We start from the raw sequence: 16,098 nt of genomic DNA, 5'->3' as shown, positions 1-16,098 counted from the left end.
TAAAATTCAGAATAATCAATAACCAATAATCTACCTATAATCTATAACAGAAGAACATGCACCTCTAAAGAGCAGCCCCCTGAGGAGCATGGAGGAGACATAAAGAAATGTGGGAGAGACATGTGCTCCTTTTACCTTGAGCATAAGAAGAGGGATCTGTCCCAAAGCAGAGGCCCAGAAGCCCTTTTACAGTCCCTTTATAGTCCCTCTGCTCTGCTCCCCCGCCCCTCTTGTGTTTATCTCCTGTTGCTAGGAGACGCCGCACTGCATGACGGGAACGCACACATTTCCGCACTAGGGACGCGGGGGAGGAGCTTGGAGGGTGGTCCCCGCGTGACGTCATCCTCACTCTCTGAACTCTAAGGGAGACACTTGACTGATCCTTCTGCTTTCTCTCTGGACCCATAGAGGTACGTTGGGGCTTCAGGTCCAAAACACACACTGCAGGAATAATCCGCTTTGAGAGCGCTTTAACTACCCCGGCTCAGTACTAGGGAATCCTAGGAACTGTAGTTCTGGGAGGCATTTAGCTTTAGCTCTGGTGCCACAATAAACTACAATTCCCAGGATTCCCCAGCACTCAGCCTCAAGCTGGATCATATCTTTAACTGCCTTGGTTCTAGGCTAAGGAATCCTAGGAAGTGTAGTTTATTGTGACACCAGGGCTCTCTCTGACAGAAGGCTAAGTGTCTCACAAAACTACAATTCCCAGGATTCCCCAGCACAGAGCCAGGGCAGTTAAAGCAGACTGGATTATTTCTGCAGTTTAGAGAAGGCTTTAGAGAGATTATTCTCATTATAAGAGAGTTTTAGCTCTAAAACTCACTGCCCTGGCTCAATACTAGGGAATCCTGGGAACTGTAGTTCTGTGAGGCATTTAGCTTTCTCTGTTAGAGAGCTCTGGGGCCACAACAAACTACAATATCCAGGATTCCCTAGCACTGAGCCTCAAGCTGGATCATATCTTTAACTGCCTTGGTTCTGGGCTAAGGAATCCTGGGAAGTGTAGTTTGTTGTGACACCAGAGCTCTCTCTGCCAGAAGGCTAAGTGTCTCACAAAACTACAGTTCCCAGGATTCCTTAGCACTGAGCCAAGGCAGCTAAAGTGGGATCAAACTGGATTATTTCTGCAGTGTGTTTTGGGGCCTTCGTTCCAATCCCAGTAACAATATCTAAAGGTCCCTGTAGTCACATGAATAAGGTAAAATAGCCTTAAAAATCGTATTACTCTCACATTGACAGTCTTGTGTTTCTGCATTTTGTAATGGTAATAGTCTATAATATAAAATCATTCTCTTTTCCTTTCTAGTATTTTACTACTGGGAGCCAGACCTCCTCTACTGAGAAATAATCCCACTTTCACACCACTTTAGCTGCCATGGCTACATTTTATGGGACCCTGGGATTTGTAGTTTGTTATGTGACCAAATGTGTCTTCACCGCAGGAGAGGAGAAAGCACCGCAAAATGGAGGACGTTCAAGAACAACGTTGGACATGACCAAATAAAAGCTAAAAACACTCATAAAAAGGTAAATTTGGGGGCCTTGCTTAGGAGTGAGCATCACTAAGATTAGTGGTACTTGATATTTCTGTGTAAATACATGCAGAACTGTACACAAAAAATGTGTTTCTTCTTGGAATATATTGAAAATTAGGACAGCTTGCACATATTTCTTTTATCTTCTTAGATTTTAGTTTGGCAGTTGATTATATTTGTGTTTCTGGGTATCCAGTTTCAAAGACAGCCATGACGAAAAGCATAATTTTACTACATATATTGACTTTCAAAGATATTAAAACTTTTAAGAGTGTCAGTTAGCAATGGATTGAATTTAAGACTTGAGGAAGGGGTCAGGCGAGAGAGCTTGGATTTTTACAGGTACCTCTCTTGGATCAACTGCATTTTGGACTCAGAGCTAATTGGAATATGAGTCAGTGGTCCAAAACACACTGCAGAAATAATCCAGTTTGAGACCGCTTTAATTGCCCTGGCATTTAATATAATAATAATAACTTTATTACGGTCATTTGGCCAGCACAGCCGTGGCATTTAAATTCTGAGAGTTGTAGTTTATTGTGGCAACAGAGCTCTCTGACAAAGACAGCTAAATGTCTTGCAAAATTACAGTTCCCGGAATTCCACAGTATTGAGCCAGGGCAGTCTCAAACTGGATTATTTCTGCAGTGTGCTTTGGATCAATATGAAATAGTTCAATTTTGAGACTCCTTTACTGAGAGCCTTTGATTGTGCTCCGTCTCCCAAGTTCATAAGGACAAGGCATTACGGAGGGTTTGTGGTTACCACAGTTATGGTCTAATGCATCCTGACATACCATGAAACATAGCCAGTAGTTCCCAAGCTTACTGGCATCTCTTGCCTGCTTGTGGAAGCAGCTGGATTATAGCCCAATTATTACAAACCTGTGGCCTTTAAAGATGGATTATAGCTCCCAGCCACATTATAGATATTACTTTTTGGTACAGAGTTCCTACAATCTCCAAGTAAACTTGGGGTGCACTACACTGTAGAAATAATGCAGTTTGACATCACTTTAAGTTCTGCAGCTCCAGCCTATGGATTTGACACTTTGCCAAAGAATGCTGATGCCTTACCAAACTACCGTACTAATCCCAGGATTCTGTTGGATAGAGCCATGGGAGTTAAAGTGGTCTCAAACTGCATTATTACTCCAGTGTACATGCACCCTTGGCTGTATATACACGTTCAGCTTACAAAGACTTAGTCTCCTCTAGTGACCAAAAAGTGAAGTATAAATGACATCTAAAGGTTTACTATTAATGGACATAAAGTTTACTATTAATGGAAATAAGTAAAACACAAAGCATCACTCCCAACCTAGCACATTGCAAGTGGGTTATCATTCATAGACCTTCCTGTCTGTAAGAGTCTGGGAGTTTTCCCAGACTCTGCTCCTAGCATCTTTAACTTTAATTAGCTGCTAAGGTGTGATGAGATGTAAGAGTCTAACTTTTAGAAAGCTATATGTTCCACTCCTCTGCAAGATTGAGAGCTTATATTTGTCAGGAACTTTCCTTGTCAGCAATTATGGCCTTAGTAACTCTGGAGGAAGGAGGTGGATGGTGGTAGGGTGGCCTTTCCATGTTGTGTTCCTGCTGACACCCTGAGGCATGTGATACAACTTTGCCTCAGAAGAAGTCAGGGTTTAAATATATCAATGCTCAATGTTCACTAGACAGTTTTCAAATAGATTTCAAATACACTTGTTCCTCCACGTTCACTGGGGTAAGGGGCACAAAACCCCTGTGAATGTGAGAAAACTGCAAATAACAAAAACACTATGATTTTACCTGAGAGAACACCTCTCTAGGAATCTCTTGGTCCTGCAGTGCAACTCTTTGGTCAACATCTGCCAGACACTGATCATAGACTTGCACAGGAGGGGCTTCAAAGGCCTAGTGGAGTGTTCTCTCCAGGAATCTCTAGGTCTTTCAGTGCAGCATTTAGTTAAAGTTGACCATAGAGTTGCACTGGAGGACCTAGATATTCCTAGAGAGAACATAATAAAATCTGTTAATAATCAAATCCGCAAAAGTCAAAGCTGCAAATGTGGAGGGACGAGTGTAAATACATTTTAACCAATCAGATAAGGATAAGTCCATTCCTCAGTAATGCTGATTTCATCAACCAGTTGCAAATTATACCAAGCAAAGTCTTCAAACGGATCTTAGCCAAATTACAAGTCACTTTGACTGTATTTTGACCTTAATACACACTATGGATCAGTACAAAGGGGAGGGGGAGGTCACATTTTCTTGTCATTGTTCCTTTAATGGTGGTGTTCATGCATGATGTCGCATTTTAAATACTAATTTTTGTCTTTTTGTTCCAACAGGGCTTTTTGTTCAGCAGTATGGGCATCCAGGGGTTTATGAGCTATGTAGGAGAACACAGGGAGTTCTTTATTGACTTGCAGCTGAGGAAGACAGATGTAGTAATCGATGGAAATAACCTGTACCATCGCCTTTATTTTGACTCAAATCTGGATGTTCGGCATGGTGGGGATTATGACTCTTTCACAGACACTGTACATCAGTTTTTTGAAACTCTGGCAACGTGCAACATACAGTCTTATGTTGTGCTAGATGGAGGATGTGATGTATCTGACAAAAAGCTTACAACTTTAAAGGAAAGAGCTCGGGAGAAGATCCAGGCAGCTCATTCCCTCTCCTGCGGTGGTGGAGGGAGTGTATTGCCTTTGCTCATCAGAGAAGTCTTCAAACAGATCTTAGCTAAATTACAAGTCCCTTTTGTCCAGTCTTTTTCGGAAGCGGACAGGGACATTGTGTCATTAGCCAATCACTTGAATTGCCCGGTATTGACATTAGATAGTGACTTCTGCATATTTGATCTCAAAGCAGGCTATTGTCCTCTGAATTACTTTCAGTGGAGAAACCCTTGCAGAGGCAAAAGCTTGCAAGACTGCTACATCCCAGCAAGGTGTTTCTCATTAGAAAGATTTTGTAACCATTTCAGCAACATGAATAAAACTCTCTTACCTCTTTTTGCAGTAATGACTGGCAATGATTACATTAATCTGCCAGCTATAGAAATGTTCCTTAGCAAGGTACACCTTCCTGTTGGAAGCTCCAGGCAGAAGGGAAGAAAGCACATCCGCATTCAGGGGCTGCTGAACTGGCTGTCGCGTTTTGCTGATCCTGCTGAGGCAATAGAAAATATACTGAAGCATCTGAAAAAGCATGAAGAAGAGGAAACAAGGCAGCTCCTTGCTACTTTCATGGAGGAGTATCAACCCTCAGAGGTTAATCTCAAAGATTTTTTTCAGAATGGAGTTTATGAATGCGAGGAAGCAAAGAAATTAGAATTACCTCATTGGATTCTTACTGCTTTAGCTAAAGGCCTTTTGGCTCCATTTATTAGTGATGCCCTAGTGTTAAAAAGAACAATCCTTCATGTTCAGGTGGAAAATATGCAGAGGCCTAGTGCTCATGCTATAGCTCTGCCAATTCGACAAGTCATCTACGGTTTACTTTGCAATGCTTCAGAAGGGTCTCTCAGTACTTCACAGAGCAAAGAGCCTGATTCATCCACTCCTCTTTTCCATGAATTTGACAGGATTCAAAAAGCACTCAAGAAATCATTTGTTTCAGCAGCAGTATTGTCTGGAAAATTTGTGGGTGACCGGTATTCTTTGACTACATTAAATCAGGTAAATGGTCAAAATTATGTGCATGAAACAGGCATTTCAGGAGGATATAATATGGTGCACATACCTCTGTACAAAAAAGATGGCATATGAGACTGGCGTACAGACTGGCATCTTCAGACGGTTGACTAGGCAGAACAATCCTACTTGCAGTGGGTAGGAAACCCAAGGGAGATTAACCATCACATTCAAAGCCCTGCTAGATTCACTCTGAAAGGGAGAGAGGAGCAGCATTTTCCTCCCCTTCCCATTCTTTAAAGTAGCAGTTATTTCACAGATCTCACTAGGGGAGACAGGATCCCAAATTGGGAAGTCTTCTTTCGTCTCAGAGGTATATCTATTACTCTTTATACTTTTTGTAGGAACTTCTAAGGAATTCTTTTTAGGGTGTTAATTGAATAGGTCTTGAAAATGGGACTCCCAAGCTTGTGAGGGAATTTGGGGTTTGATCAATGGCTGCCTGTTTCAACTGGATTTGCTAATAAATTTCCAGAATTGTTGGAAGTCTTTTCTTTGAACTGCTACCAAAAGGTCATTCCATTGTTGTCCACTCATCTAAAATCAGTTATTTCTAAAATTCAGTCTTAACTGTATCTAAAAGCATGTCAAGGGAAATGTGGTGTGGAGAGAACTAGTCTTATTTTATGCAAGTATTATGGTTTGTTGGGTTATAGTCTCATTTTCCAAAATGGTTAACAGCTAGTTTGAATTTCTTTTGGAATCAACTCTCCTCACAAAGGCTTTGCTATGTCTTGATTTACAGGTTCCCTTAACAGACCGCCTACAGTTTTTGTTAGAGGCATTAGGAGTGACAGCAAGTATTCTTGAAGCAATTCCTTGTCTCCTGCAGCTCCCTGTTGCTGTAACCTGTTACTGGATACGACATTCAGAACCCAAAGTGAAGTTACAACACATGAAGGCTTTACTCCTTGGAATAGTATTTGGTGAATTAGATAAGATCGTACATAGTTCAGGTAGGTTTAAAGAGGGCCAGTTTTGTTCCTGCTTTTAGACTTGAATTTGTCAGGGATTATTTCCCCAATTTCTATACGTAAAATGTACATGTAGAGATTTTCTATTTTAGCCGTTGACTAGTATGACTCTGGCTGCATCTGAACTGCAGAAATAATCTAGTTTCGCACCATTTTAACGGCCATGGCTCAGTGCTATGGAATTCTGGGAATTGTAGTTTCTTCTGGTACCAGAGCTCTCTAGCAGAGAAGGCTAAATGTCTCACAAAACTACAAATTCCATATTTGTATAGCATTGAACTATGGCAGTTAAAGTGGTGTCAAACTGGATTATTTCTGCAGTGTGGACACAGCCTCTGTCTTAAAGCAGAGCTAGGAACCAGATGCTGCTGAACTCCAGTTTCCATCAGTGCTAACCAGCCTGGCCAATGAAGAAGAATGATGGGAACAGAAGTTCATCATCTGAAGAATTAAGTGTACAGTACTTCATTTATGATTTAGTGTTTTTGAATTCAGTTTTATAAGTGTTTATAATGTAATTTGAAATGAAACTAAGAGCCCGATCAGACAGGCCAAAATAAAGCTGCTTTGGGTCACTTTGGAGGTACGCTGTTTAAATGATACACGCATCTTAAGAGGCCAGAAGCTGTGCCAAAGCTGTGCTCCAGTCCTTAGGACTGGAGCGTGGCTTTGGCGCGGCTTCTGGCATCTTAGGACGCATGCGTCATTTAAAGAGCATACCTCCAGTGACCTGAAGCAGCTTTATTTTGGCCTGCCTGTTTGGGCCCTAAGATTGTTGTGTGTCTTCAAGTTGTTTCTGGCTTATGGAAACCCTATGGTGAACCTATCATTGAGTTTTCTTTGCAAGATTTATTCAGAGGGGGGTTGCCTTTGCCTTCCTCTGAGGCTGAGTGTTTCTCAACGTCACCCAGTGACTTTCCATGCCCAAGCAGGGATTCGAATCCTGGTCTCCAGAGTCCTAGTCCAGCACTTAAACTACTGCACCATGCTTCCCCCTGAAACTAAGTTACATGCAAATTTGGTTTCTTATTTTATATTGTATGTATCCCATTAACAAAATTCCATGAAAGGATGCTTAATGAAATAATCTTATGTGGATAAACAGCCATTCCAGATCAACTATGATCACTGTAAGATCACAGTCTCTTAAGAAGTATATTACTTCTCTTTATCTCTCTTTAACTTAGAACAAAATGGGGGGAAATATAGCTCTCCAAGTGTTCTTGGACTACAACGCCTATCAGCCTTGTCTATTGTCTATACTAGTTAGGGTCAATAAGAGATGTTGGTCAACAACATTTGGGGAGCCGCACATTCTCCATGCCTCCCCTAGCACCTGAACTAAACACTACAGGGAATGTGGGCAAGAGATCAGTATGATAGACTTGTAAAATGGTAAGCCAAAGCCTAAGGCATTGCAGCTTCCGCCTCCATCTCTCTTTTTGCACTAATATAAAGGAGGCTTTGTTATTTTATGGGAAGCTGTCTCATTAGATAGGTATTAAGTTACCCTAACTATAAAGTATGTTATCTTCTAGGGTGATTCTTGTTGTTCTAGCTAAACTTTGCACAAATTTTTGTGAATTGTTGGGCTTCAAAGATTGGTTTGCCTTTTATAGCTATATAACAAATCAGCAAAAAGAGAGAAAAATACTCTCTTGAGTGAAGAGATTAAAATCTTTCTATGCAACCTTTCACTGTATTATTATGTTATTTCTATAGTGCCATATATGTACATAAGATGTTATAAAGAACAGGGAAGGAGTGGTTAGTATTTTGGGGAGATGAAGGTGCCCTAATCATTTAGAAATATTTTCACGCACATGCTTAAAATTTTCTCAAGCATTCAAGAAAGGTGTTTTCTTTTGTTGTTATTCTTATGTAGACTCTGAGGTTCCACATGCTGAAGTCGATAAAATTGTGTATGACCAGTTCTTGAAGTGGAAGGAAAAGAAATCGCAAAAGGAAGCATTGGAGTTAGATGCTGCACACATTTTTTGCCAGTGGCAGTGCTGTCTGCAAATGGGATTGTATCTCAACCAGCTACTTTGTAGCCCTCTCCCTGACCCAGATCTGACACGGTAAGAACTCCTTAGCCAACAAATCTATGTATATTCAGGAGTAAATCCCATTGAAGTTGGTGTGTTTACAGTCTGAGTAAGGGCACATAGGATCAGTCTGCATGACAAGAATGCAATTTAAATTCTGATGAATTTCAGTGGGACTGAAGTATGCCTAACTCTAGATTGTGTCGGCTTGAACATACTTGTTATACGCCACCTCCTAGGATTTTTCTTCTTTAATTAGGGAGCAGAGAGCATTCTGTCACTCACAGCATTACTATCCATTTGGCATATTACTACAGGGGCAAGGTCGACAGTTACTTCGTATATGGAGCTAAATCTTTTCAATAACAGATTGAGGCAAATAGTGGAAGTGACTGGATAACAATGCTATAGCAATGATGGATGCTGGTGCTGTGGGCTCTCCTCCATTCATGCCATTCACAGATGAGCCTAATTCTTCTTAACCGTGCAGCTGCCATGATTCAAAAAAATATTTGAATTTTCTTTTCAAGTCACTCATGGAAACTCTGTGATTTCTTGCGTTAGTAGTGAACATGTGCACAAGTTGTTTAGTAACGAGAAGTGTTTCACTTCACTGTCCAACACAGATCTGATTTCTCTCACTCTTACCAAGTACCAGTTTCCACCTCCCATCCTGAAGCCTAGGGCTTCATAAATCAAGGGAATTGGGGTGACAATCGCATAATGAAACGATTGCAAGGCTTACTCCACAGTAATTCAAGCTATCATACTTGGAAGTACACTTTTAAAGTGAATTTTCTATTGCATTGTTTTTCACTGTATCTTGAGTAAATACAGTTATGGTGACATATCAAGAGGAGTGAAGAGGTCAAATAGGACAGTGTATAGTCTGTGTCCTCCCCCTCCCCACCATGTGCATGCCTTTTGGTAGAACTTTGTGGATTCAAATGCATATCCTCTCTTTCTCAGTTCCCCTGTGGCAACTCAGACCATCTATACTATTGCCCATTCTCAGTTTCCTGTTTTTGTTCCTGTGGAACAATGTAATTATAAGAACTTAGAAATTAGAGAAAAACAAATTGGAAGTTAATAATTTTCCTTCCCATCTTTGGCAGGCTTTACAATGGGACCCTGGTGCACAGATTGTATCATGAACTTAAATTAGCATCCGCACCAGAGGACTTGCTCAGTGCAACACCAAGGATGTACCAGCTTTATTGCAACATGGTACATATAGTGAAAGATGTAACACCGTCAGGCTTCTTCCAGAAAAGGAAGTCCAAAGAGCATAGGAGAAAGAACAAGCACCCTAACGACCAAGTGCTGGATAAAAGAGAGTGTACTGTGTTGGAAAATCTGCCTTCATACAGTAGTAACAATAGATTTGCAACATTGACAGTAGAGAACTAAAGACACATGACACAACTATCAAGCCTCAGGTACATCTGCCTTTACAAGAGAAATTACAACTATCATTTTTGTAATACCTGACAAAAATCAGAAGTTAAAATCAAGTGTTCAATTGTATAAGACATGTCAAAATTGTGCCATTTATTCCCAAAGTATGGAGAAGAAGATGCAGAACTTGCATATTAAAGGGCTAGGTCCCTCACTATGGGTTACATTGATTGCTGAATATTAAGTAGTTATACAAATCTATTCTTAAGGTTAAGACCCAGTACAGATAGGCAAAAAGTGCCATCCTCACACTCAAAAGTCCTCTCTGTGCTGCTCGGGCGCCATCTTGGCATGCAGCCGTTCAGACAGCACGCACAATGACGTCCCTTCAATGCTGCACCGAAGGGGCATAATCAAGCTGCCCGGCAGTGGCTGTGGCACCTCTTCGCGAGCACAAAAAGGAGCCAGAAAAACCGACTCCTTTCTGTGCTCTGCAGAGGCTGGATTGGTGTCACTGTGTGCATTTGCCACAGCACCGATCCGGGTTAGAAAGAGGTGGCCCTGTCCATTTGTACAGGGCTTAACTTTTTAATCTAACTTTTAATTGAACAGGATCTCTAAAGTTGCAATAGCAATCATCAAAATAGAAGGGCCATAAACTATCATACCAGTTAGAAATACTGATAGCAAGTCAATTCACATGTTCAAGAATGTACTACAAATTGTATGTTACATTAGCAAAAACACCTTTCTTCATGCAAGGGTAAAATCAAATACTCCCATTTAAGATGGAAAAAAATGTAAGCCCTTAATAGTTGAAACAGGCTGGGAGGCAAAGAGTATTATACACGAGTAGAAAAGATAGCCCTGTACATACACATATGGAGGAGACTGTGAATGTCTTGGCAATGGTCATGCTGCTTTTAAATTTCTGGAGAAGCCTCCAGTCATCAGACACGGGCATTATATGTTCTTTATAAAAATGACTGAAGATTGCTTGTATCACAGATGCCAATGGAATTCAATCTCTCCCTTGCTCCATCAGTTCCTTCATTTGCATTATACAGTCTGCCCTCTGTATCCGCGGACGTGTGATCCACGGATTTCAGCATCTGAATGGCAAGCCATTATTGGGGGGGGGGCAGCGGAGGAGGAGGAGGAAGAGAGTAATCGCCTGCTGTGGTGAGCAACAAAGTCCGAGTGTTCCCAGTGGTGGCTGTGGTACCACTGAGGACAATGGGATTCAAGCATCCAATGGGGGGATACTTTATTACAAACATACCATATATACTCAACTACAGGTTAACGTCATGTTCAAGTCAAAGGCAGGTTTTGTGTGCAGAATTATGGATTTTGAGAGGACCCATTGACAAGTCAAGGGTAAAACTTAGGAGCATGTAACAAAAGATATAAAGGATGAAGCAAAGGAAAATAATGCTAAAGAACTTAAATTTCAGCAGGCTTAACTGTGTTCACTCTAAAGGCTAGATAGTTGAAGACAGATCTACCTCTACTATTTTCCGACCCAGCCATTCAAATAGGCCCGAAGGAGCCCATGCTTTTTTTAAGTGCTCCTGGAATGAACTAAATGTTCAGCCACTGCCACTCAACTCAGAGAAGGGATGGTTCCTTTTTTATAAGTGTAAAAGAACAGTACTTACACTGACCCATGGATAAGTCGACCCAGTTTTTTGGGGTCAATTTTTGACTAAAAATTCTAGACCTATACTTGAGTATATACAGTAATTCAAAAAGAGTACATAAGAAGTTTTCTTTCATTTAAATAACACATTTGAAAGGAAGTTCCTGTAGCTCTCCTATGTTTTTGTAATCCTTTTAGAAATCCCGACTCTTTCAAAGGCTTATTAAAAAAGAACAAGGAAAACACAGTGTGATACTAAAGACTTTGAAAATTTAAAAGCTGTCACTTGTGGTAAAGTTCAAATGTCATGATGTGAGTTGTCTGGAATTTATACTGTTCAATGCAAAAAGGCCTTTTGTTTGTTGCCAACAGACAAAGTTATTGTTGAGAGAACTTTACAGTTTAGAAAAAACAGGTTGTTAATGTTGGGCAAGTAAGAGATCTAGAATCACTGCATAAGTGGAACAATGAGGCATCATTTTCCACTTTGTGACCAAACTTCATTTAAATTAAGGTACACATTCACACATTTTAAGAAACGCAGACATTTACTTCAAAATCGCAATATAGGCTTTTCAATCACAAAAAGAAAGAAAAGACAAGTGATTGGACAGTGGTCACATCCTGTGCAAATAACATAAGATTTAAAAAGGGTAGCACAAGGTACACATTGCATGGAAATGTACTATAAATAAATACAGGAGCTGAAATATGGCACCTCTTGCAATTCACTCTAAACCAGCTGGAATGCCTCGCATATTCAATAGTAACGTCCCACCACCACCATAAAAGGCTTTTTTAAAAAATAAAATAAAAACTAAAATATTTTATGTAATACATGTTTCTATACACATATCTCTTAGCAGAAAGGTGGGCCTAACGTTTGACATGGTTCTTTTTTAAAGGTTAGCTTTCATACTTAGAAATTTCCATTCAGTCTGAAAAGTAAAGTTGTCTTTGAGGAAAAAATATTACCAAAGTTGCATAATATTGTTTATTACTCTCCCAGCTGGAAGTTGAGAATTAAACAGTCTTTAAAATTTCCAGTGTTCATCATCCATCAGTGAAAAGGAGGACTTGTCAAAAGCCCTTTATCTTCTCATGTTCCTCCTACATAAAGAGCAGTTTCTAGCTTTTGAAAACACAAAGAATGCAATGTGCATCATACAGCAAGAAAAGATGTTAAAGATGAAGATCTGCCATGTTTCTGGATCTTCTCCCTGCTTCTTTCAACCTTCTTTATAACCTCTGCTATTATGCACACAGAGGAGGTGAGGCCCAGAAGAAATAGCAAATCTAAAAATGAAAAAAAAAAGTTTTTCTTTTAATAAAGACATTGAAAAATGTAAACAATAAGTATTGCCTTTGAATGGACCTTGGATGAAATCATCCAGCCTCAGAGGGAGAGATAGGCCAGTCATCTCCATCAGACCTGGCCCAAAGTAAGCCCTCCCTCTTTGCCATCTGACATCATCTGGCCTGAGAGGGAGAGAAAGTAAGAAGAGCCCTCCCTCCAGTCCATCTGCCATGGTCCAGGTCTCAGAAGGAGAGAAGAACCTATGAATTTATTCCCTTTCCTCACTGCCATTCCCTTCTCCTTTTGTGTCATGTCTTTTTGCCCAAAAGGGAAACTGTGACACCTCTCATCGAGATGAGTACAACATACACAAAACAAACAGTCAACGAGGGGACATGGGGTGAAGGGGGGCATCTGCATGGACACACCTCTGCTCAGATGCCCTATCATGGTGAAGCGCTGCACATGCAAACGTGGGCAGGTTCACAGGGATGGCAGTCATCTGCAGTTCGCTTCTACTAAGGTGTGCAGGGATGGTAGGGGGAACAGTAAAAAAGCAGCACAGCTTGAAGCCGCGCCATGTGGTCATGACATGCACACTTCAGCCTCCTTGGGAGCAGGCAGGGTGGTTGGTGGGGTTTCAATGCAGCTTCAAGCCATTATTTCCTGCCCATCTGTTTTGCCCCTTTGTCAATCTCTGTGTATATGTGTTTTGATGAAGTCTAAACGTTTTTAAATATTTTGATCTTTACTGAAGTATTTTTTTAAAAATACAATTGTACCATTTTTATGTACATTACACAACCATTTACAGCTTTCAAATACTAATAAACCTCAACTGCCTCACAAGCAAATTTGTTTTTATATTAATGTGTCTTAGTGCGCTATGAAACTTCTGTTTTATAGAAGATGGGTAGAGATCCTGAATCTAGAATTAAAGAAGTGTCAGGAACCCATTAACACTGTTCAATAGAATCTGGTTAAATTGATTGGTTCCAGGGACTGAAACTACCCCCTGGACCAAGCTGGCAAGGAAGGTACATGCCTTCAACCCTACATGACTTCATCCAGCCCTGTCCCGGGGTGGATGTTATTTCCTCCCCCTTCATGCAATAAGGTATGGGATTCCATATCTTTCTCTCCACAAAATACTCCTGCTGTTTTCATATTAGATAACATTCTCCCCCACCCTACTATCATCTGCTAGTTAAGATGAGGAAAGAATTCTCCTTGCCATCCCCAAAGGTAACATGAGCAGGATAAAATCTGAAATTGTAGTACCCTGTTCATGTGTCTCACTGAGAACACAAGTGAGACAGGACAAAATTGTCCTCACCCACATTCCCAATTCGGAGCAATGGGTGTGAAATTCTGGTTTGAGACAAAGGAGTTTGAGAAATAACAAATGTCAAAAACTTGTCCCAAAAAAGTAGTCCACAAACCTTAGCTTAAAGGTAATTTGCCAGTCTTCAACATGCCATGAGGCTCTTTTTTAATTGGTAGATTTACTGCCCAGAATTGTTTATAATACAAAGGTGAACAGAGCAGCAAGTGACAGTTTCACATATGAACTGTATATAAATTTCATCTTTTTGTGGATGATTTATAAACACAAATAGCCTACAACATAATGTAAATTTCTAATAGCATTTATTCACAAGATTCCAGATTAAAATTAAAAAGTATATTCCTTACCTAATATGCTTAGACTCTCTGTCTGAAAAACCTTCTGAAGAGGGGGGAAGTAGATTACTAATAGTTGTCCCATTATAGATCCAAGGACTGCATAACAGAACATTTTGTTGCTACAGAGTCCAATCTCAAACACAGATTTAGTCTGGGAATTAAAAAAGAAAAACTATTATATTTCAAATCAGACCTTAATAATAGATTATAATACTGGCATGTATTATTGTTTTTCCTACTGAACTTTTAGTGAAACTATTTGAATCAGGTATGTTTTTTTAATTACTCCATCTTGTATTAAACTCTGAAAATTTGCAGAAATTCTTACAACTATATATCATATGTTTAAAAGGTCACATCACATACCTGAGATCTGGAACTCAAAGCATTGAACATATCAAAAAATACAAAACAAGTGAAGGTCATTGTTGTATCTCGAGGTGTTATGACATTGTCTCGCAGCTGCCAAGAAAAACCAAGAGATTTAATATGTATACTGGCACCTAGGAACCTACACTCATTCTTCAATACTTTAAGCATTATTTCCTGCCCTCCTCAAAGCATAATCTCTTAATTTTCACAGTCAACTAGATCTACCAATTTCTATTTTAGACTGTCCTCAAACTGTACATCGTTTCTAAGGCATCTATCTCAACAGCATTTGCACAACCTCGTTGTTTACATGAACTTTTATGGCATATCTTCTACATACCAAGCCAACTTTGCTTCCATTCTGAAGGGACCTTTTCAGCTTTGGCTCAACAGGGATGCTCTGGCATTTGTGAACAAATTTTACAAAACTACAGTCGCCAAAATCCTTTTGGTGGGGAGGGGGAGCAAAAGCATTTAAAACTGACTTAACATTACTGAGCAGATACATATATCTCTCAAATTAAAGGGTAACCTGTTCAATAGAAAAGTTATTAGAGTCACACTTCAGATCACCAGAGCATCTACAGGAAACAATTCACTTAAGCGTTAGTTCTATCCAAGTCAAGTCCCACTGTGTAGCTTTTGGGACTTGGGTCATGGCTCTGGCCAGCCTCCACTACATATTGGGGGGAAAGAGAGTATTCTTGGTGCAATCTTGTATTACTACTGTAAAAAAGCCTCTCTAACTATCAATGCTTTATATTGCACTTAGAGAATGAAACAGCAGAATTTCTGACTTGAAACACAGCAGAATATGTTTAACTCTAAGCCATTAACTTACATTCCACAGAATATTAATGAGATATTAAAATAAAATATTAATATTCTTTGAAATGCAAGTTAATGCGTCGTAAGTCAGAAATGATGTTAAGGTTCACAACAACAATAATGCAGAGATCTGACATTAGTTTGGAAGCATAGGTGCTGCAAATCTTTACTCAGTTGTCAAGTTCTGAAGGTAAGTAATCATTCACTCACAACCGAAACTACTTGAGGTGTTGCAAGGTAAAAAGTTTCTTAGGGTATTTGGTGAAAGGATGGATAAACTTTTGATAAAGCATAAAAGTACTACAAGACACTAGAAACACCTTTTAACTTCTTGAGAGATATACTTCCACAACTAAAAAAATCTAAGTGGTCAAGCTCATAGAATGGTAGTAAATACAAAAGTATGACCCTGTCTGCAAAATTTCCTCTAAACTATTTAAGACCAGACATATTAGAGGTCAAGGTCTTCCTCAGAATCATGTATTCCAATGCTAACTGCATGAAAAGATCTGGCTCCTCTCAAGAGATACCTAATCTACTCAGGTAATCCTGTAAGGTAAGTATAGTAGATAGAACAATTCTCTATTACAGTGGTACCTCGGGTTACGAAATTAATTCGTTCCGCGG

General features: G+C 39.9%; 3 protein-coding genes across 6 annotated transcripts in view; 1 reads left to right on the top strand and 2 right to left on the bottom strand.

Annotated features, from left to right (window-relative positions):
- The window catches only part of NEK11 (NIMA related kinase 11), a 109,637-nt gene extending 109,378 nt beyond the window's left edge, over positions 1-259 (bottom strand). For both annotated transcript variants that reach the window (XM_042477344.1, XM_042477345.1), the window contains exon 1: positions 136-259. The gene's annotated coding sequence lies outside the window, so the exon portion shown is untranslated. The remainder of the gene's footprint in view (positions 1-135) is intronic.
- Positions 260-320: 61 nt separating this feature from the next.
- ASTE1 (asteroid homolog 1) lies at positions 321-11,730 on the top strand. The gene is made up of 6 exons (XM_042472072.1): positions 321-410; positions 1,310-1,530; positions 3,877-5,211; positions 5,972-6,182; positions 8,086-8,281; positions 9,364-11,730. The coding sequence occupies exons 2-6, from the start codon at positions 1,429-1,431 to the stop codon at positions 9,656-9,658; spliced, it is 2,139 nt and encodes a 712-aa protein (XP_042328006.1). The 5' UTR covers positions 321-410; positions 1,310-1,428; the 3' UTR covers positions 9,659-11,730.
- An 87-nt stretch (positions 11,731-11,817) lies between these two features.
- ATP2C1 (ATPase secretory pathway Ca2+ transporting 1) overlaps positions 11,818-16,098 on the bottom strand; it is a 56,293-nt gene continuing 52,012 nt past the window's right edge. For all 3 annotated transcript variants that reach the window (XM_042472069.1, XM_042472068.1, XM_042472070.1), the window contains 3 exons: positions 14,638-14,733; positions 14,281-14,422; positions 11,818-12,584 (listed from right to left, as the gene is read on the bottom strand). In XM_042472069.1, the coding sequence (XP_042328003.1) occupies positions 12,451-12,584; positions 14,281-14,422; positions 14,638-14,733 (372 nt within the window). In that variant the 3' untranslated portion in view covers positions 11,818-12,450. The remainder of the gene's footprint in view (positions 12,585-14,280; positions 14,423-14,637; positions 14,734-16,098) is intronic.

The sequence above is a fragment of the Sceloporus undulatus genome, chromosome 6 (assembly GCF_019175285.1).
Source record: "Sceloporus undulatus isolate JIND9_A2432 ecotype Alabama chromosome 6, SceUnd_v1.1, whole genome shotgun sequence".
In the NCBI taxonomy this organism is placed as follows: Eukaryota; Metazoa; Chordata; class Lepidosauria; order Squamata; family Phrynosomatidae; genus Sceloporus; species Sceloporus undulatus.
The sequence above is the reverse complement of the archived record's forward strand: the minus strand, read 5'-3'. Positions and strand labels throughout refer to the sequence as shown.